The 22,315-nt window shown below is 37.4% G+C and overlaps 2 protein-coding genes across 2 annotated transcripts; both read right to left on the reverse strand.

The window, feature by feature from the left end:
• Positions 1 to 192: 192 nt before the first annotated feature.
• LOC107773278 (uncharacterized) lies at positions 193 to 3,190 on the reverse strand. The gene is made up of 3 exons (XM_075249113.1): positions 2,764 to 3,190; positions 665 to 858; positions 193 to 564 (listed from the first exon to the last, which is right to left on the reverse strand). Exons 1-2 carry the CDS (start codon positions 3,124 to 3,126, stop codon positions 697 to 699), a joined length of 525 nt encoding a protein of 174 aa, XP_075105214.1. The 5' UTR covers positions 3,127 to 3,190; the 3' UTR covers positions 193 to 564; positions 665 to 696.
• A 2,586-nt stretch (positions 3,191 to 5,776) lies between these two features.
• Positions 5,777 to 11,496, reverse strand: LOC107773829 (vacuolar protein sorting-associated protein 2 homolog 3-like). Its single transcript, XM_075249114.1, has 11 exons — positions 11,316 to 11,496; positions 10,557 to 10,601; positions 8,925 to 8,959; positions 8,683 to 8,733; positions 8,479 to 8,583; positions 8,312 to 8,383; positions 7,684 to 7,755; positions 7,490 to 7,570; positions 7,113 to 7,148; positions 6,937 to 6,992; positions 5,777 to 6,036 (listed from the first exon to the last, which is right to left on the reverse strand). The coding sequence occupies exons 1-11, from the start codon at positions 11,347 to 11,349 to the stop codon at positions 5,985 to 5,987; spliced, it is 639 nt and encodes a 212-aa protein (XP_075105215.1). The 5' UTR covers positions 11,350 to 11,496; the 3' UTR covers positions 5,777 to 5,984.
• Positions 11,497 to 22,315: the final 10,819 nt, after the last annotated feature.

Below are 22,315 nucleotides of genomic sequence, written 5' to 3' on the forward strand. Positions count from 1 at the left end.
GATGATTATAATTTGGCTGAATACATATGCGGCCCCTGGAACCTTACACCTGACATTTGTAAGAAATGTGCCTACTAAACACTAAACCAACAATCAGTCCAAAAGACCAAATGTGATGTGGCAACCCAACCAATAAAGTAGAGACACGTCAACCGAAAAACACAAAAAACAAAAACTGAAAGAAATACAGTCTAAGGGAAACAATCAGCAGAACATGAAAACTGTCCCAATATTATACAAGAGTTATCATGTAATTCTCTCAACTATCCTACACAAAAGCACAAGGCAAACGCAAAGTCGATGAACTTAAGTTTAGTTTTGCATTCATTCAGAATATGTACAACAATATGTAACTAATATAAACATGCCAAAATATGACAAAGTTATGTTTGTAACCAGCCAACCTCCTAGTTGTTATCGCTCGATCAGTCAACTAAGAAACATGTTGTATCTAGTTCTTTAGGTGGTTCACTCATGAAGCTTGGGCCAAGTTGAGCTCTGTAACCACTTTAGCAAACTTGCAATACAATTCAACTTAGCTACATTCTTTGAATGCCAGCAAAACTGCAACATCAAATTTCCAGGACATTGTCAGTCATAGTACAATATTAAATTTAGCCAAACAATTACTGTTGTAAAACAAGCTCAGGGGAAGGATTTTCACCTCAACTGTTTTCTCTAGTGTCATTCTCATAGTTATTCTTCACCTAGTGATTTTATAAGACTGCGTGGCGAATGTGCCCAAATTGGAAGATCAAAAAATGGTTGTTTTACCCTTTCTTCTGCTGCAGAGCATAGGGCTTCAGCAACATCACAGCGCTTTAATATATTGTGAATTAAATCTTCCTTAGCTTCAGCCTAAGTTAAGTGATAACAACCAAGTTAGAGAGCTAATGAGATATAAGGGAATTTCATTAAAGTACAAAAATAAAAAGTTGCACCATAATTGTTGCAGCTACATCCCTGAAACACCCAGAAACAACAACTACCCAGTAAAATCCCACAAAGTGGGGTCTGGGGAGGGTAATGTGTACGCAGACCTTACCCCTACCCCGATAGGGCAGAGAGGCTGTTTCCGATATACCCTCGGCTCAGAAAGACGGAAATAAAAAACAAGAAAAGGGCCATATTTGCCCCTTTAATATTGAAAATAAGCTACATCTACCCTCCATTCCAGTTTCTCAGTATAACCACCCTACCGTTATAACCACCCTACCGTAATACATTTGGATCATATTTTCCCCAAAAAAGGTAGCAATTTGTTTCTACAACATATTATAGCAGATTTTAACAGAGAATTTGTCATCATCCTTACCTGCTGTCCAAATCAGAGAGTCAAGCCTATTGGCATAAAAAATCAGAGGTTCCTAATGAAGCAATAATTGACTGACTTCATTTATTTTCCAATCATAGAAATTTCTCCTGAAATTGAAATTCGGACCTGTCCCAGTATAACATCAGTCCACAACCTGATTTTTTTTCCATTAACAAGTTCCAACCTTCAATTTGACATTCTGACCATAGTTTACAGATCATTCATTAGTACTACTGTCTGCATTAACACTGAATAGACTACTTTTAGCAAGGTTCACTTATAAACCTGAAACAGCTTCAAAAGCTAACAGAATTCCTCTTATTAAGATGGAGAAATTGTTCCTTATCTGCTTCACACAATAGTAGTGTGTAATCAGCATAAAGGTTATCTGAAATTATCATCCTCTTATTACCACTCCTTTCAATCTTGAAACCTAATTCACCCTGTTCTTTCACCTCTTTTAAGCATCAGACTTGGTATTTCGGGTTGCTATTTGCTATTTCAGGTTACCAAAACAAACAGAACCTTCCAGGTTGCCATTTTATCAACAGAGAAAATCTGACAGCTCATGAAATATGTTACTCTTGCATCTCAAAAGTGCCAATACTGATGGTCACTAATTTTTCAGACATCTTTTCCATAATTCTTAGTTCCTACAAAAAAATATACTAGTATTTTGACTAACTCTACTTTCAAAAGAAAACTTTAAAAAATCAACATTTGAATCTGCACAAGCTATTAGTATTTTCCGTTGCCAATATATTCAACAGGACCTGGAGCCCAAACAAAATCAGAGTTTAAAATACCAGAAAACAAATGCATTAATTATAGTATTTCAATACAATCATTCCTATATTTCCTTAGTGAGAAGCTTTTATAGCCACATAAATTATATGACATGTTGAAGACCACAAGTTTCAAAAGGTTTAGTCACACAAATGTTATGACATATTTAAGACCGCAAACTTCAAAAGTTTTTCTTTCTTTATTAAATTTTGTATCAAGACAAACTACGACAAATAAAGTGAAATGGGTGAGTAGTTAATTTAGCTTGCACTTTTAGCAAAAAGCAATTAACATAATCACCTTTTAACCAATACTTTGCCGGACAAACGAAGACGGATCAACAATGTAACTTATGGAGGGAATCTATTAACTTAATGTCGCGGTAGAAAACCCTACAACTCTGTGAAAAGCGGGTATGTTTGTCCAAATATTATTTTTACCTAAAAAGTGGCTAAATCTCGATTAGTTTTGAATCTAATTTCAGTTACCGATTCAAAATAAGATTGTTTCTGAATTTCTCGCAGGGAACAACAGGGTCATTATCCACTAAATATCTATAAATATTTGAGTGCGAACTCAATAATTATTAGTATCTATTAACTTGATGTCCCTGTGAACCCCTACAACTCGTGAAAGAGACGAAATGGCAAGCAAGCAAATACCTGAGAGAGGCGCTGATCAACTGAGCTGAAACCCGACGATGACTGTAGCTGCGGCTGTGGCCGCGGCTGCTGCTGCGGCTGCGGATCACTACTTTTCTGCTGTTGGATTTTCGACTTTACTTTCAAGTCGTTCACTGCTTTCTCCCAGAGCTCCAACTCTTCAATATCTTTACCAAACCTCTCTAAAATTCTTAAGAGAACCCGTTTCTTCCTTTTCAGTTTAGCCACCGCCGGATTTGACCGCACCGGGGCGGCGAAGGCGGAGGTGGTAGAGCTCGAAACTTGCAGCTGCTGCAGCTTTCTCCGCTTGTAGATAAAGCCATCGTCGTTTACGATTTCCCATTCGAAAACCTCTGTAGCCATCTATTACAAAGAATTTGGGGCAGATTGTATTTACTTTCAATTACAAACCCTAGGCTATAATATGCCGAAATTGAAAAATTAAACTAGAAATGAATAGACTTTGCCGCCAAATTGGCTCCCAAAATTTTAAAAAGAAAAAAAAACACTTTTTTTTCTTTTGAAAAAGTCAAAAAATGCAATCTGGTACACTAACCTCCCGCTATGTACAGGTCCGGGGAAAGGTTCGACTATAAGGATTCCACGGTTTAAACCCGTGACCTCCTAGTCACATAACAATAATTTTACCTGTTACGCCTCGCCTTCAAATGTAATTTTTCAAATGTATTTTTGGTAAAAAATAATTTGTATTTGGCCAATCAATTCTAAAAGTACTTGAGCAGCAAATATTGTTTGATCAAGCTTTTAAAAAGCATTTTTAAGTGTATTTTCTTAAAAGTACTTTTGGAAAAAACTATTTTTTTCAGTTTCTTAAAAACAGCTTTTGTTTTTACTCAAAAGTATTTTTTTTTCCTTTTAAAAACCGTTTACTCCTTGACTTTGAAAAATATTACTGTTGACCAAAAAAAAAGTTTGGCCAAACACAAAGTCATCCATCTTGACGCATGTATCTTTTGCTTCTCATTTGTGTAACACATTAAGAGCCCGTTTGGCCATGAAAATTTGTATACTTTTTTTTCGAAATCTTTTTATTTTTTTCGAGATCAGTGTTTGACCATAAAATTTTCAATTTTCACTTGAAGATGAATTTTAGAATTTTTTGAAAATTTGAAAAACTCCAAAAGGTTGTTTTTCAAAATTTTCGTTCAGATCACTCAAAAACAACCCAAAATTATATTCATGTCCAAACGCAACTCTAATTTTCAAATATCATTTTCACTTGAAAAAAAACACTTTTTCGGAATTTTACAATTCGTATGTCCAAACACTTACTAAATTAGACTTTTATCCCGCGCCAAAAATTATTTATATTCGGTAGCCAAAAAAGTGTATAATTTTTATATATATTTTGGCTATTATTTTAAGAGCTGCTATACAATGTCATTTTTTCATTAAAAAAATTAGTTTTTAGTTAAAAAGCTAACATCCGGAGGAAATATCTATTGTAGTAAGTCTTAACTTGAAGTCTGCCTGTCGGTTTAATTTTGATATAAAATAACTATTGTCGTAAATTGCACTTAAAGTAAAATTTATAACTAATAAGATATATCAATCACATTTAACTTTGATAGAAAATCTATTGTTTTAAGTCGTAAATTAGGGTAACGATTATTTAAATGGTTTATGTCCGTCATTTTTAACTTTGATATTTGCCACATTCCGTCAATTTTTCACCGTTACATTTTTTTATTAAGAAAATGATAAATAGTGAATAATGTTTATGTCAATTTGGTTAATTTTTGTAGTAGTTAGAATAAAAATTCGATCTTTTGTTTTGGCAACAAAACAGCTATTTTTACTGTGTTTCCAATTATAAATCATCAAAAAATTTATTTTACAATTACATATCCTATTTTTTTTTCTTTACTTTTTACTAGTTCTTTCTTTAGAACTTTTCGAATTTTTTACAAGGGCGTAGAAATTTGTTGTTTAAAGTTGCGAAACTCTCTGGATAATGAGTCCATCTATCTATCTAGCCTCTCTACTTAAAAATCATATTTGATTAACAGCGAGATTCAAACTCGTAGTGTACGTTGCATTAGGCATTCTGAGCTGAAAGGAGGCAAACAAATGAAGGGAGGCATTACGGGCCGACTACAAGAAAAGCAAAGCTTCGTAGATTCGGTCAAGTCGCTTATAGAATGTCAACGACTATTCTCCACTTAATTAATAAGTGAAGGGAGAGGGAAGTGAGGCTTGGCGAGCTTTATAAGACCGACCATTACATAAGCCGCTGGCGGAGAAAGATCGAGCGTAACTTCGCGCAACTGCTACGCCCTTGCTTCTTGCCCCTTATTTCAAACTCAAGGAAAGCCTCGATCAATATGAGAAAGATGCACTCAAGCGCCCAACCTAGTAAAGGGGCTTGGGCTCGAAAGTCGGCCTTACTCAACAAGTCCTACCACACATCCCCATGTACCACCTTTACTATTGAACCAAAACCTTGAGGTCCATGTAATAAAAGTTTCCAACACTCCATTTTCATATACACAACACTGATCAAATGTAGCTGAAGAGAGCTACCACTTTGTAGCACTAGATATATCATCTCTTTCTGGTTAGTCTACTCAAGGCAGAGTCCCAGCGAAGAAATGCCACGTGATTTCTTCCCTTCTGTCTAATTATTTGTGACATAATTACTCGGTACATGTGCTGGTCAAGGTAGCGAATACCAGAGGCAGACCCAGGATATCCAGGATATGAAGGTGGCCGGGGCACATAAGCGGACTGTTCAACCAGTGTCCTATCGTACTTTTGATCTTAAGGGATTCAGGCAAAATATGTTGAATGTTCTCAACATATATGCACATATATATCTAGAATTTTTGTCGAGGTTAAATGAATCTGGTGATCCCTCTTCTCTATACATAAGTCCGCCTCGGGCTACCCAGTGAATAATGAAGGAGTGGACAAGTTGATCCGAACATCACTGTCATTAAAAAATGCACACACACTAGCACACTACAGAATAGAAATTTCATGACAAGAGAAGAAAGAAGAAAGCCATGCCAAGATTTTATCAAACAACTAATACATTGTTTGTAGCTTTCGGACAACAATTTATGACACTTCAGCTCAAAGAAGACCAAGGATTGATGCATCACATCATTCTTGGAGCAAAATTATGTACACAACAACTTATGGAAATTCCTGTTTCATGTTGAAGGCAACAACATAAGGACTAGTCCAAGATATTGAGATCAAGGATTTCTAAGTGCAGCCAATCTTTTCTCCAGTTCATCAATCCCCGAACTGCCAGTACGAAAACACCAGAACAAACTTATGTGAGAGAGTTAATGAGATTACAGCGAGTAAGCTCATCGCAGAACATGAAAAATGCACTTCTTATTAATACGATTATTTACAGGAAGAGAAGAAAAATGAAGAACCGAAAAATGCACGTACTTTGATCTGTCAGCGAGCAGTGCATTCAAAATGTCTAATAATTTGCTTGAGGATACTGTAGTACTTGAAGCGAATTATACTATTTCCAGAGACAAAGCCAAGATTTGAAGCTTATGGATTTGAGATTCTAAATCTTTTAAGTTACTGGGTTCCAAATTAATAATCTGTACATGTTCTTTGAATTTTTTAAGACAAATACATGGTTTGAACCAAAGCTATTGGGTTCGACCGAACCCATAGCTTCTACTCTCCCTCCGCCCCATATTGTTTCCCCTATCTATTTAATATAAGAAAAGTTTACTATGAGTGAAAAAACAAAGTGCGCTTAGCTGTCATAAATGAGTTAATAGTATCCATTTTTACCAAGTGAAGACTACAAAAGCTTTAACTAGGCTCGCGATCTAGAAGGTAACATGGCCAAGGCAATTTCTAGTGAAGGACACATGTTAGTGAAACCTGGCTTTCTAGGTTTCTTTTTTTTTTTTTTTTTGAATAACCAAGAAATATGCCGTTTCTAGCGTCAAAACTCGGTGGATACTGAGCCCCTTCCCTCTATCCTTCTCCATGTAAATACCAAATTTAGTTCACCAGTCGAATTCGAACTCATTATGTGCACCTACCACACATCCTTCTGCGTAAACCTTTACTGTTTGGCTCCATAAGTTTATCTCTTGAAAAAGCATGCGAGTGAAGGAAAAGGGCAATAAAGTAACAAGTAGACCATATCAAAAGAAAATGAGAACGAACCTGCTTGATTCCTCGGTCCTTTTTCCAGCAATTTTCCCCTTGGGAGCCGCTGACAGCTGTCAAGATAAAAACATGGGATTGTCAATTTAACGTGGTAATTGCCAACGTCAAATTACTTTCCTTCTTGTAAGTAAGAAGACTAGTTGTTTCACTATGAAACATAATTAAAAACTAACCTGTGAGGCAACATCGACTCCAATTTCATCAAGGACCTGCAAAAATAAGAACCAAATTAACTTGCAAGAAAACGATACATAGTTGTGACCATGTGTTATAGATATTAACATGTACATTAAAATGCACTTCAATAGTTGTTTGATTCCTAAAAATAAAATTCTACATTCAATCTTAGTTCCATTAGCAAAAGAGTCCAGGCTAACACATTTTATTAAGAAAACATCGATCCTGAAGAAAACCAGAATGCTATCTGAACAATCAAAACTTTATATGATATTTTCAATTAAATCAACTACTAAGCTAATCATAAAGTAAACACACCTGCTAACTTTTTCCAGTCATAAATCATAATTGAAAGGGGCTTTTAAGAGCATACCTGGTTTGTCAAGTCATCAGTTTCCTCTTCCGCTTCATCATTATCTATAGCATCATCTATGGCGTCTGACATCATTTCAGTCTACAAACACAAACACCAACTATTGAGGTGACTTGTAATAATATGAGTTGACGTGAAGGAAATATGATTTTATTTGAAGATTTAACAGATAGTGTGCGATCAATCAGTTTTACCGTCATATCCAATTGAGCTGATTGCCTCTGGAAATCTTGCATCACCTTCGCTTGCTTCGTGGGGTCCATTTGCTGCATAAAATCAACTGATAATTATGAGAACGAATCAAGAAGATGACTTCACATATGAAGAAATTGATGAGCAATATATGAAAATAAACCAAATAACGGAGGCCATGGAAGAGGAGGAGCAAAATTGACACAAAAAAAAAGAGGTGTAAAGAAACACGAGATAATCAGACTGCTAGATCCAATATCAACCACATCTTTAATTTATCTGCAAGGAGCCAAGAGGTTTCAAGAGAATGAGAAGTTAATTAACATTCCACCAACCAGTGAAGACTGCAGATGCCCTCTCATCATGACATTCATTTCCATGTGTATGAAGATGAGTTTTTTTTATAAGGGGATAATTACATTCTTGGGCCGCCCAACAAAATAATAGCCGGCAAATGTATATGTTTTATATATTAAATATAAATATACATATTATGTATATTTGGGCTACAGACTGTAGTTATTTTGGGCCACCAGGCCAAAATGGAAAAGTCCCATTTATATTTCATTCTTTCATGCAAACAAACAGAAAACTTATAATTAGATGACACGTGATCGTTGGCCATCGAACCTTATTCATAGCAGTCATAGCCTTAGTTGCTCCTTTCATGCCTGCAGCAACCGAAGATTGGGCAGATATTGCCTGCAAAAAGGCAAAAGAGCTTTTCAAGTTCATTTCACAGAAAGTGGACAAAAGAACTGAAATCAGTATGCATGTAAAATGACTTTGTAGAGTACCTGAGTGTGAGTCGCTATACCTCTCATTTGAGCCCGACTACCTTGCAAGTTGGCTATTTGCTGTCTAAGTCTGACTAACTGACGTGCTAATACCTTTGTTGCTGTCTGAAAATGCAGGGGTAAACAAATGACATATGAGTTCCAAAGCAGAGAGGTAATTTATGACAGCTAATTAAGCGTTCGATGCTGACACTTAAGACCCACCTCATTTCCAGTTTTAGCAGTCTTTTTTATCTCAGCAACAAGTTTCTTTTCCTGTTTCACCAAGAAATACATCAAAATGTCGCTTACAGATATTACATCGCGTGCAGAACAGTAAGTAAAGGGAGTGCGATATAAAGGAAAAAGGCAGTATAAGCTCTAAAATTGCATAAATTTCTGTCTCTCGAACAGACTCAAAATACTTTCAAGAATAGGCTAGCAACAGAAAGAAGCTCTAGACATACCTCTGATTGCAAAGCAGAAATTTCCTTCTCAATACCTACATCACAATTTTAAACTAAATTGAGTTACTCGCCAATTACTTAAAAGAAGCCTTTTCACACATTGAGAACTGAAATTGTAGATACCAATGCGATAGTCTTCCTAACCTTCCCTCTCTATTCACAGAAATTTTGTCTTCCGATGGGTAAGAAATTACAACTTATCAATGAATTATTATCAAGTCACTTCCCTATTTACAGAACGGTTTAGCCTAATTTACCCTCCTTTGAACATGATCTCAACTGGCTTCCTGACTTATTAAAGCTACATAAAGGTGCACTACTTATAAAGTCCTTCTAGTAGAATTGACGGCATAGGTACAAAAAATGGGCAAGAAAAGAATTTAATCCACAATTACTGAAATGTGAGCACAGTCCAAACACCACTTTACACTGCTTGCACAAACAGATAGGTCTTGACTAATCTTATACTAAGCATAGTTGTGATTTATAATTAGCAATTAGAAGACGCTTGATGACAATGGGAACATCTGGAAGATATATCAGACCCATTCAAACAAAGAAGTAAATGGACCTTCACTATTTTGGAGACCTTCCAAGGGCATTCCGTTTATTTTGAGATTAGAGTAATTCTTAAGTCCTCTGCTGGCGAGTTTACCCGTTTTACTCTCTTAGCTCGGAGAGTCACTGACTCACTGCTCATATCACTTGTATACCTTAGGTATTCATATATCTCGATATGCGAAACACTGAGATTAAGCATTACTTTCTATCAACTACCTGAACTACTATTGGTGCAATTGCATAAAGCCCCAACAATATCATCTGGTACCAATGAACTAACAACTTAATCTCATACATCAACTACACTGCCAGGGTAGACTATATGACTTCTTTGTATATGGAGTATTCAAATCATATTTGACTATTTTTACACTAGCCATTATATCAATCTACCGCAAGCCTCCTCCATTTACAATTACCTAATAATTTAATGAATTCCAGAAAATCGTCACTATGAGTGTAAATGAAAAGGTCAAATATGCTACTTACAATTCAAATAGTACCTTACCCCTTGCATTTTTTCCCCGTCATTCTACACAATGTTTTGTCAAATAAAGGTGAACAAAAGGCCATTTATAAATCTGTGAAAATAACATAGAAAAACTAATGGGGAAAGTTTTAACAATTGAGGCATTTTATAGCTTCAGCCAGAGTGTATGATTACAAAGTGATCAAAAAGCTAGCTCAGTCAAAGACGAATATTGAAAGGCAGTGTGTACCGCTTAACATATTTTATAACTTTTCTTTGAATTTTCTGTATATGTATACAGTGGCGGATGTAGCTTATTAGCTACCGGTTCAACCAAACATGCTATTTCTACACTGAAACATGATGTGTGTGTATGCGTGTAAAAAAACATTAAAATTCTAACAATTAAATATTTTGGACCATAATTTCAAAGCCCGATCTGTTCAGTGCTAAAAACTTTGAAGTCATCACGTTTAAATCCTGAATTCACCTCTGCATCTATATAGTTTGATTTCGAGACAGTGGGTGCCCATGTGCTTATATGTTGAATCCACCTATGAGCTCAATGTGGGGGTGGGGGACTAAAACTTTAAACGGTTTACCTCTGGTAGCATGGGTCAGTTCTCTTCTACTCTCCCGAAGTGCCTCTGCCAAAAAAAATATCAAACTTGAACACTTAGTAAATATAAACACAGCTCAATTTTGTGGATGCTCAATACCCAGCAGAAGATCAAATGTCAATTCCATGAAGAATACTAAATGCTCAAATATAATTAAGTAACATACAACAACAACAACCCAATATAATACCACTAGTGGGGTCTGGGGAGGATAGTGCGTACGCATACCTTACCCCTACCTCATGAGGCTGTTTCCAATAGACCCTCGGCATCCTTCCCTCCAAGAACTCCCCACCTTGCTCTTGGGGTGACGTGAACTCACAACCTCTTGGTTGGAAGTGGAGGTTGCTTACCATCAGAGCAACCCCTCTTGTCATAATTAAGTAACATACAATCGATCAATTTACTATGCCTCAATCCCAAACCAGACAGTATTCAATATACATAAAAATCATCTAAATGTATTATAGAGGTAGCAATATAGAAACAAACAAAAGGGGTTCTTCAAAATTTGATTTTTTATGAAAAACAAGAACTTAACAATCAATCAATCAACTACTCCGCAATCCCAAACCAGTCACTATTTGTTATATGAATCCTCTATAAATGAATCATCTATATGTGTCGAAAAAAATCATATAATGTGTAATTGTGTATTCTAAGGTAGAAATTACATGAATAAACAAAAGGGGTTCTTCAAATTTTTATTTTTTATGAAAATCAAGAACTTAAAAATCGAACCTTTAGCATTGGGTTTCTTGGAAAAGATGTTCATTGTTGATTGAACCAACACTGTGTAACAGAGGAAGATTTATGGATAATTGGGAATCTGGGTTTGATGATATATATAGGAGTGAAAATATATGTATATACGCGGTGAGACTATATATACACTGTACGGTTAAACAGAAGAAGGGAAGCTACCTGGGAATTTGTACCTTTGATATATTTAATAAGTCAACTCCGAGAGAGAGGAGACTTTCTATATTTTTCTCAAAGCCCCATAAGTTTTGGTTTTTACAAAAAATAGCCAGTAAGTTCACGGTTGCACCCCCCCCCCCCCACTTAATTAGTCAAAGATAGAAAGGGAGATATGAACGTCTGGGACTCTGGGGTATGATGATGTGCATGGTGGCTTTGGTTTTTTGGAGATAGAAATGAAGGAGGAATGTCTTTGTTGGACTTTGCTAGAGCAGTTGATTTGGTGATAGCAAACTCGAGTTTTCCAAAGAAGAAAGAGCACTTGTTCATCTTTCGGAGTTCGGTGGCCGAGACTCAGATTGATTATTTACTCCGCAAGAAGTCTGATAGAGGTCTTTGCACGGATTGCAAGATCATCCTGAGTGAGAACCTCTCGACCCTTCATAGGCTCCTGGTCATGGACGTTGAGATCACGAGAAAAAGGAGGAAGAGGGCGATGTATAGCCAACATAAGATCAAGTGGGGAGCCTTGACGGAAGCTAAAGCGAAAGAGTTGGGGTCAAGCTGGTGACTATGGGGGCTTGGAGGAGTAACGGGGACGCAAGCACTATGTAGACCACGACTATGAAGTGCATTAAGGAAGCCACGAGAGAGGTATTAGGGGTCACAAAGGGTTACTCTGGTGGTCACAAGGGAGACTAATGGTGGAATTGAGAGGTGCAAGAAAAAGTGGAAACCAAGAAAGCAACGTATCTGAAGCTAGTGGAAAGTGTGGACGAGAAGGATAAGAGGGTGAATAGGGAGCATTATAAGTGGCTAAGAAAGAGGCAAAGCTAGCAGTTACGGCGGCCAAGACCGCAGCTTTTAGTCGTTTGTATGAGGAACTTGAGGGCCGAGGTGGGGACGAGAGGTTGTTCAGGTTAGCCAAGGCGCAAGAAAAGAAGGCGCGTGACTTGGACTAAGTGAAGTGCATCAAGGACGAAGAAGGTAGAGTTTTGTTGGATGAGGGGCTTATCCGTCGGAGATGGCAGACCTACTTCCATAGTCTCTTGAACAACAAAGGGGACATGAGCATTGTACTAGGTGATTTGGAACTCTCCGGGAGTCGTTGTGACTTTGGGTATTGTAGGCGGATTAGAGTTGATGAAGTGGAGGGGGCTATGCATAAGATGAGCAGGGGCAAAGCGACCAGGCCGGATGAAATCCGGTGGAGTTTTGGAAAAGTGCGGGCAAGGCAGGCTTGGAGTAGCTCACTAGGTTATTTAATATTATTTTTAGAACGAAGAAGATACTCGAAGAGTGGAGGTGGCACAATGGTTCCTGTATACAAGAACAAGGGTGATATCCAAAATTGTAATAACTATCGGGGTATCAAGCTACTTAACCATACTATGAATGTCTGGGAGAGAGTGGTAGAGCTAAGGGTGAGGAGGAGTGTGTCTATTTTCGAGAACCAATTTGGGTTTATACCGGGGTGTTCGACTACAGAAGTCATCTACCTTGTTAGGAGATTGATGGAGCAGTATAGGGAGAGAAAGAAGGAATTGTATATAGTGTTCATCGACTTAGAAAAAGCATACGGTAAAGTTTCTAGGGAGGTTTTGTATAGATGTTTGGAGGCTAGAGGTGTACATGTTACCTACGTTAGGTTGATTAAGGACATGTGTGATAGAATAAAGACCCGAATAAGGATGCTGAGTAGGGACTCGAACCATTTTTTGGTTATGATGGGGTTGCATCGGGGGTCGACACTCAGCCCTTTTTTTGCTTTGGTGATGGGCGTATGATGCGCTACATCCAAGGGAAGGTGTCGTGGTGCATGCTATTTGCAGATGATATTGTATTGATTGACGAGACGCGAGACAGTGTGAACCCAAAATATGAGGTATGGAGGCAGACCCTGAAATCTAAAGGTTTCAAGTTGAGCATGACCAAGGCAGAATACTTAGAGTGTAAGTTTAGTGGTGAGACTCAAGGAAGGGAAGGGAAGGTGAGGCTGGACCCATAGGTCATCCCAAGGAGATGGAGTTTTAAGTACCTTGGGTCTATTATTCAGAGGGGTGGGGATATTGATGAAGATGTCACACACCGTATTGGGGCGGGATGGATGAAATGGAGACTCGCTTCCGATGTTTTGTGTAACAAGAAGGTGCCACCGAAACTTAAGTGTAAGTTTTACATAGTGGTGGTCAGACCAACGATATTGTATGGGGAAGAGTGTTGGCCAGTTAAAATCGCTCATGTCCAAAAGATGAAGGTAGCAGAGATGAGGATGTTAAGATGGTTGTGCAGGTACATCAGGTTAGATAGGATCAGAAATAAGGTTATTCGCGACAAGGTGGGTATGGCCCCTATTGAGGACAAGATACTGGAAGAGCGACTTAGGTTATTTGGTCATGTGAGGAGGAGGAGCGTAGATGCCCCGGTGAGGAGGTGTGAGAGAATGACATTAGAGGTCCTACTAAGAGGTAGAGGTAGGCCAAAGAAGAGGTGGGGAGAGGTGATTAGGCAAGACATGGCGCAGCTTCAGCTGACCGATGACATGAACCTTGATAGAAGGTATGGAGGTCGAGGATTAGGGTAGTAGAGTAGATAGTCTAGAGTGTTCATAACACTAGTATTGGCACGCAATCTCTCTTTTGTTGGTAATAAGTTTTTATGACTAACATTTTCTTTTATTGTTGATCACCTTACTATCATGTTGTTTTTATTTTACTTTTATATGGCTTTTTGGTACCATCCCTTATTGTCTATATTTTCATTAATGTGGTGCTTATACTTTCCTGAGCCGAAGGTCTATTGGAAACATCCTCTCTATCCTTACAAGGTATGGGGGTAAGGTCTACGTACGCACTACCCTCTTCATATGTCAATGGTGTGGGATAATATTGAGTATGTTGTTATTGTTGTTAATTAGTCAAAAAACAATGGTGGAAGTTTTTTTTTCCTTTTCTGCAGAGTAAGAATAAATAAATTGAAACATCATAAAAAGTTAATAACATAGTTGATCTTAACCTTAATATAGACATAAAGTTCAAGGTTGCATTTCTTTCCCACTTAATTAGTGATTAGATAATAATAGTAGGAGTACTATTTTTTGTAGTGCAGTAAAAAAACTGAAATATCATAAAAAGTTAATAATAAAGTTAAATCTTAATGTTAAGAGACAAACTACTTATCCCTGCATGAAAATTTTGTTGAGTTTTTGTTTAAGATGAAATAGTCTTAAAATTAGAGTGGATGAAAAATGGGATTTGGATTTGGATTTCGATTCGGATTTGGTCAAATGATCGATCGATTGATTAATTTTTTGGACCAAATCTATTTGTTAATAGTGAATATTAACGTGATATAATCCATGTTGTAACAGATGTTTTCCAATCCGTGTATTATGTTACAACACTAAGCAATAAGCAGCCTAGTGCACCTCCCACAATGGTGCAAGTGCTTCTCCCACCAAGCAAGTGTACATTCCACCATGTAAGTGCTTCCTCCATGATAGCCTAGTGCTTGTTGCACCATGGAGGGGGCAGATTTCTCTCAAATAACTGCTATAAATAGAGCATAAGTTGGAGAGAAAGGAGAACACATCGGAAAAAACACTCGAAACACTCTGTATACACTTAATATACACTCTGTATACACTGGATATACACTCTACATATACTGGATATACACTCTGTATACACTGCGTATCCACTGGAAAAACAAATTGCAATCTGATATTCTCTTCAGTAAGAATTCAACATTGGCTATACTTTGCATTCCTTCCTCTCCGAATTTTCATTCAACTTCTGAGTTGTCCTCCTTATTCTGCTTTGTTTTTAACTACAAACAAAGCATCCATAAGTGTGATTTGCTGCCGAACTTTGTGTTCGCTGAAACACTAGGGTTTGAAGTACCGCTACACCAGTGTGTAATTCGTTCTATCCTGGGAGGAAATAATCTATAACCTTGGGTACTAGGAGGGGATTAAATTCCTTAAGGAAACACTGTGAATTCAGTGGGCTCGAATTAATTTCTGTTTTATTTATATTTACGTTTATAAGCTAACGTTCTAATTTCCAGAATCATTATTTACAAGTACAGAGAGAACAACAATCTTAAGGAATTTAATAATTTTAATTTCTGTATTTGTGTTACTTTTATTATTCTGGAAACTATAACCTTTGTGGTTTTTGTGTACTCCCGTTTGGAGAGTAAAGCCTTCGTGGCAGTTTGTTGGAAATTAAAATCTACGTGATTTTTTTCCCCTCCAAATTTAAAACGTTTTCTAAACATTTGTTTGTGTCATTTTTAACAGAAAAAGAAAAATGGCAAATGAAAGCGGAAACCAAGCTGTTCCGATGATGACTGCCAACGCATCGACAAGTCGAACTCCGGCGTTGGCACCGGCAGAGAAACCCGAAAAATTTTCCGGGATGGATTTCAAGCGCTGGCAGCAAAAGATGTTCTTCTACTTGACTACGTTATGTCTACAGAAGTTCATCAAGGAAGATGTTCCTGATCTTCCAGATGAAACTCCAGAGAATGATAGCTTTCTCGTGATTGAGGCGTGGAAGCATTCTGACTTCTTGTGCAGGAATTATATTCTTAGCGGACTGGAGAATAATTTGTATAATGTATACAGTGTCATGGAGACGTCAAAAGAATTGTGGAATGCGCTTGAAAAGAAATACAAAACTGAAGATGCTGGGATGAAGAAATTCGTCGCCGCAAAATTTTTGGACTACAAAATGGTAGATAGCAAGTCTGTTATTACCCAAGTTCAGGAATTGCAAGTGATTATTCATGATCTACTTGCTGAAGGTATATTTCAAAGAAATGCTGATATTGAAAGTAAAATTTTTAGTAATTTTACTAACGGAATTTTCATTGAAGGTCTTGTCATCAATGAAGCATTCCAAGTAGCAGCAATAATTGAGAAGTTGCCTCCATTGTGGAAGGACTTTAAAAATTATTTGAAACACAAACGAAAGGAGATGTCCCTTGAAAATCTCATTGTTCGATTGAGAATCGAAGAGGACAATAAAGCTGCTGAAAGGAGAGGCCGTGGAAATTCAACAATAATGGGAGCAAATATTGTTGAAGATAACAAAAAGAGAAAGAAGGCTTCTGGTCCGAAATACAACCCAAGCAAGAAACGGTTCAGTGGAAACTGCTGCAACTGTAGGAAAATCGGACACAAATTTACGGAGTGTCGTGCTCGGAAGAAAGACAAGCAAAAGGGTCAAGTAAACATGGTAGAAAAGCATGATGATGTTGATGACTTGTGCGCCATGCTTTCTGAATGCAACCTGGTAGGAAACCCAAAGGAGTGGTGGATTGATTCTGTAGCCACTCGTCATGTTTGTGCTGTGAGGGAAGCATTTTGTACATATGCTTCTGCTGGACCCGAAGAGACACTCTCTATGGGAAATGCTGCTACAACAAAAATTGAAGGATACGGTAAGATATTTCTCAAGATGACTTCTGGCAAGGTCATGACTTTGAACAACGTCCTTCATGTTCCCGAGATTAGGAAGAACTTAGTCTCTACTGGACTTCTTGTAAAGCAAGGTTTCAAGTGCGTTTTTGTATCTGACAAGGGTAGTGATTAGTAAGAATGAAATGTTTGTAGGAAAAGGTTACCTTACTGAGGGTCTTTTCAAGCTGAATGTAATAGTTGTTGAAACTAATAATAAAACTTCAGCTTCTTCTTACTTACTTGAGTCAAATGATTTATGGCATCTACGTTTAGGTCATGTCAATTATAAAACCTTGCGAAAAATGATAAACTTGGAAGTATTGCCTAAGTTTGAATGCGAAAAATCAAAATGTCAAATATGTGTGGAACCTAAGTATGTTAAACATCCTTATAAGTCAGTTGAAAGGAATTCAAATCCTTTAACTTAATTCACACAGATATTTGTGACATGAAGTCAATACCATCTCGCAGTGGAAATAAGTATTTCATAACTTTTATTGACGATAGTACTCGATATTGCTATGTTTACTTACTTAATAGTAAAGATGAAGCAATAGACGCATTCAAGCAATACAAAAATGAAGTTGAAACACAACTTAACAAGAAAATCAAAATGATAAGAAGTGATAGGGGTGGTGAATATGAATCTCCTTTTGAACAAATATGTTTAGAATATGGAATTATTCATCAAACAACAGCCCCTTACACGCCCCAATCCAATGGGATTGCGGAAAGAAAGAATCGTTTATTAAAGGAGATGATGAACGCATTGTTGATAAGTTCTGGTTTGCCACAGAACTTGTGGGGGGAAGCCGTTTTTACGGCCAATCGAATACTAAATCGAGTACCCCATAGTAAAACACAATCCATTCCATATGAAAAATGGAAAGGAAGGAAGCCCAACTTGAATTATTTTAAAGTGTGGGGGTGTTTGGCAAAGGTGAAAGTTCCTAAACCCAAAAGGGTAAAATAGTACCGAAAACAATTGATTATGTTTTCATAGGATATGCGACTAATAGTAAAGCATATCGATTTCTGGTTCATAAATCAGAAAATCCCGACATTCATAATAATACGGTTATAGAATCAGATAATGCTGAGTTCTTTGAAAATATATATCCGTATAAAAAGGAATGCGAGTTGATTGGTGAAGGATCTAAACGACCTCGGGAAGAAACAAAAGAAAGTACATTTAATCAGGGGGATCCAAGACGTAGTAAACGTCAAAGAACGTCTACTTCGTTTGGACCAGATTTTGTGACTTTCTTATTGGAAAATGAGCGTCGAACACTTAAAGAAGCTATGTCTTCTTCGGAATCATTGTTCTGGAAAGAGGCAGTCAATAGTGAAATAGAATCCATATTGAACAACTATACATGGGAATTGGTTGATCTTCCTCCTGGAAATAAACCTTTGGGTTCTAAATGGATTTTTAAGAGAAAAATGAAAGATGATGGCACTATTGATAAATTTAAGGCAAGACTTGTTGTCAAAGGGTATAGACAATGAGAAGGTCTTGACTACTTTGATACATACTCCCCAGTTACAAGGATTACGTCCATACGAATGTTAGTAGCATTAGCTGCAGTGTATGGTCTTGAAATTAATCAAATGGATGTTAAAACGGCCTTCTTAAATGGAGAGTTGGAGGAAGAAATTTACATGGAACAGCCTGAAGGGTTTGTGGTTCTAGGTAAAGAAAATAAGGTATGTAGACTTGTTAAGTCCCTTTACGGATTAAAACAAGCACCCAAACAACGGCATGCAAAATTTGACCAAACAATGTTGTCAAATGGTTTTAAGATAAATGAATGTGATTAATGTGTGTACATTAAAAATGTTCCAAATCACATAGTCATTGTTTGCCTATATGTGGATGATATGCTGATAATGAGTAATAACATTGCCAACATAAATGCTACTAAGTGTATGCTAACTAGCAAGTTTGATATGAAGGACTTGGGAATTGCGGATTTAATTCTGGGGATTAAGATCCAAAAGACTCCTCAAGATCTGGCATTGTCGCAATCTCATTATATTAAGACAGTACTTGAAAAATTCAAGCACTTGGGATTTAAAGTTGCAAAGACTCCAATTGACGCAAATCTTGCACTAGCAAAGAATAAAGGCCAAAGCATATCACAATTGGATTATGCTCGTGTGTTGGGATGCTTAATGTACATCATGAATTGTACACGACCAGATATAGCTTGTGCTATAAGTAAACTAAGTCGATACACGAGCAATCCAGGCCAATCTCATTGGATGGCAATGAAACGAGTTTTGGGATACTTAGAACATACCCAAAACTTTGATTTGCACTACAGTAAATATCCTGCGGTGATTGAAGGATATTGTGATGCAAATTGGATCACCGGTTCAACTGATTCGAAGTCCACAAGTGGATATGTATTCACTATTAGTGGAGGAGTGGTATCTTGGAAGTCGTCCAAACAAACATGTATTGCCCGCTCTACAATGGAGGCTGAGTTCATAGCCTTAGATAAAGCCGGTGAAGAAGCTGAATGGCTCCGAAATTTCTTGGAAGACATTCCATTTTGGCCCAAACCATTGGCACCAATATGCAAACACTGTGATAGCCAAGCGGCAATTGGAAGGGCTGGGAGCGTTATGTATAACGGTAAATCTCGTCATATACGACGAAGACATAAAACCGTTAGGCAACTTCTCTTTAGAGGAATTATCACGATTGACTATGTAAAGTCAAGTGATAATGTGTCGGATCCACTTACAAAAGTCCTAACTAGAGAGGTAGTTGAGAAATCATCGAGGGGAATGGGACTATGGCCGAGAACAAGTCATTGTGGCGGTAACTCTACCTAGAAGACTGGAGATCCCAAGATCTAGGTTCAAGGAGATCAAACAAAGTCATTAATGACGGTTCAACATTGTCAACAAAAATTTTTTTTAGTCCATTCTCGTGATGAGACAATGTTCAGTAACAAGGATAAAGCATTAAGGCTTTTTAATGATTTCTAAATTTGATACATGGTATATCAAATTGTGTATCTACGGGATGACACATTTAGGAATTACCTATGTAAGTGTGAAGTGTTAGCCGCTTCAAGGAGAATTTAGCAAGGCCAATTCTCTACGCACTTATGAAAACAGGTAGTGTTCATGGCTGAAACGAACACAACAATGAGAACCAAAGACGGTTAAAGGATTGATTGTGTGACTTATAGTTGTCTAGGTATACACTAAAGTTCGACGGTTCAAAGATATCAAATCTACCGATTGACCGAGTATATCCGACATAAGTTCACTACGGAAAGTTCAAAGGGAAACCTACTTATTCAGATGCAATTAATTCTTGCTTGCAAATCACACAAGTTTTTCATGCATACTTCCGTGATATAGCCATTCCCCATTCATGTGGGGGATTGTTGAGTTTTTGTTTAAGATGAAATAGTCTTAAAATTAGAGTGAATGGAAAATGGGATTTGGATTTGGATTTCGATTCGGATTTGGTCAAATGATCGATCGATTGATTAATTTTTTGGACCAAATCTATTTGTTAATAGTGAATATTAACGTGATATAATCTGTGTTGTAACAGATGTTTTCCAATCCGTGTATTGTGTTGCAACACTAAGCAATAAGCAGCCTAGTGCACCTCCCACAATGGTGCAAGTGCTCCTCCCACCAAGCAAGTGTACATTCCACCATGTAAGTGCTTCCTCCATGATAGCCTAGTGCTTGTTGCACCATGGAGGGGGCAGATTTCTCTCAAATAACTGCTATAAATAGAGCATAAGTTGGAGAGAAAGGAGAACACATCGGAAAAAACACTCGAAACACTCTGTATACACTTAATATACATTCTGTATACACTGGATATACACTCTACATATACTGGATATACACTCTGTATACACTGCATATACACTGGAAAAACAAATTGCAATATGATATTCTCTTCAGTAAGAATTCAACATTGGCTATACTTTGCATTCCTTCCTCTCCGAATTTTCATTCGACTTCTGAGTTGTCCTCCTTATTCTGCTTTGTTTTTAACTACAAACAAAGCATCCATAAGTGTGATTTGCTGCCGAACTTTGTGTTCGCTGAAACACTGGGGTTTGAAGTACACCAGTGTGTAATTCGTTCTATCCTGGGAGGAAATAATCTATAACCTTGGGTACTAGGAGGGAATTAAATTCCTTAAGGAAACACTGTGAATTCAGTGGGCTCGAATTAATTTCTGTTTTATTTATATTTACGTTCATAAGCTTGTAAGCACGTGATTTTTGCCCTATATGAGAATTACTCCCAAAAAAATCAAAAATAAAATGATTTTTCTTTGGTGTGCAATTTTGTGATATTTTGTGATATTTTGAAGAATTATTTGTATTTGTTTGTGCGTGTTTATTCGCTAAATTAATAAAAAATACAAAAATATGTCACATTTTGCATGTAGGATTTAATTCTACAATTGTTAGTAATTAAAATTGTTTTACAAAAATTAAAAATTACAAAAATAGGCATCGTTTGCATTTTTAGCATTTAATGTCCAAATATACAATTTTATGCTTAATTAATACTTAATTGTGCGTTAATTGTTATTGGGAGTTAATTTGCGCCTTTATAACTTAATTTAGTTCTTAATAATAGTTTAAGTATTTTTATAATTTAGTTTTAGAAAAATAAAAGAAGAAAAGAGAGCGAAAATATAAAGAAAGTCGGAATTGGGCCTCTTCTTCAATTTCAAGCTATAGGCCCAAAAAATGGCCCAATCTTCCCTACGACCCAGTCTATTTCGAACTGGGTCGACCCAGTCCATAACCCAAAAGACCCAAACCCCTTTGTCTTGCATTTTACAAAACAAAACAAAAACAAAAAAAAGACAAAAACCCTAAAAAAAAATCTAAACCATCCGCCCCCCCCTCCTATCTTCTTCTTCTTACTCAAGCTTCAAGAAAGCCAACAATGGCCACCCTATCTTCTTCCTCTCCAAAACCTCTCCGGCGATCCTCCATTAAATCCGACCACCCATGGCTACATCGTCTTCATCTCCTTCTTCTTCGTCCGAAATTCCTAGCCCTATCCGCCATTGACGAAGCTCGTCGAGCTCAAGCTTGAGCTCGACGTCCATGGCTGACCATGCTGCTTCTTTTCCTCCTTCCGAGCATGTCGAGCTGCTGCTGTGGTTGCTTAGATTTTTTTTCCGTCCAAACACCACCTCCGAACGACCCCCAGCCACGCCGGAACAACACAAAACGAACCAAGATGCCATGGCTGTCCGCTCACGCATCTGCTACTGCTGCTCCATCGACGCTGCCGCTGCTCCTCCTTCCTCCGCCGCTGCTTCTGCTTCTCGATGTCGTGCTGC

Source organism: Nicotiana tabacum, chromosome 3, assembly GCF_000715075.1.
Source record: "Nicotiana tabacum cultivar K326 chromosome 3, ASM71507v2, whole genome shotgun sequence".
NCBI lineage: Eukaryota > Viridiplantae > Streptophyta > Magnoliopsida > Solanales > Solanaceae > Nicotiana > Nicotiana tabacum.

Excerpts from the sequence above, each read along its gene's own strand:
- LOC107773829 (XM_075249114.1), bottom strand. The coding sequence starts at position 11,349 with ATGAACATCTTTTCCAAGAAACCCAATGCTAAAG. Across the intron at positions 8,960-10,556 it reads ACTGACCCATGCTACCAGAG|GTATTGAGAAGGAAATTTCT; the intron begins GTAAACCGTTTA and ends ATTGTGATGTAG. Across the intron at positions 6,037-6,936 it reads AGGACCGAGGAATCAAGCAG|TTCGGGGATTGATGAACTGG; the intron begins GTTCGTTCTCAT and ends TCGTACTGGCAG.
- LOC107773278 (XM_075249113.1), bottom strand. The coding sequence starts at position 3,126 with ATGGCTACAGAGGTTTTCGAATGGGAAATCGTAAACGACGATGGCTTT. Across the intron at positions 859-2,763 it reads TTGATCAGCGCCTCTCTCAG|GCTGAAGCTAAGGAAGATTT; the intron begins GTATTTGCTTGC and ends CACTTAACTTAG.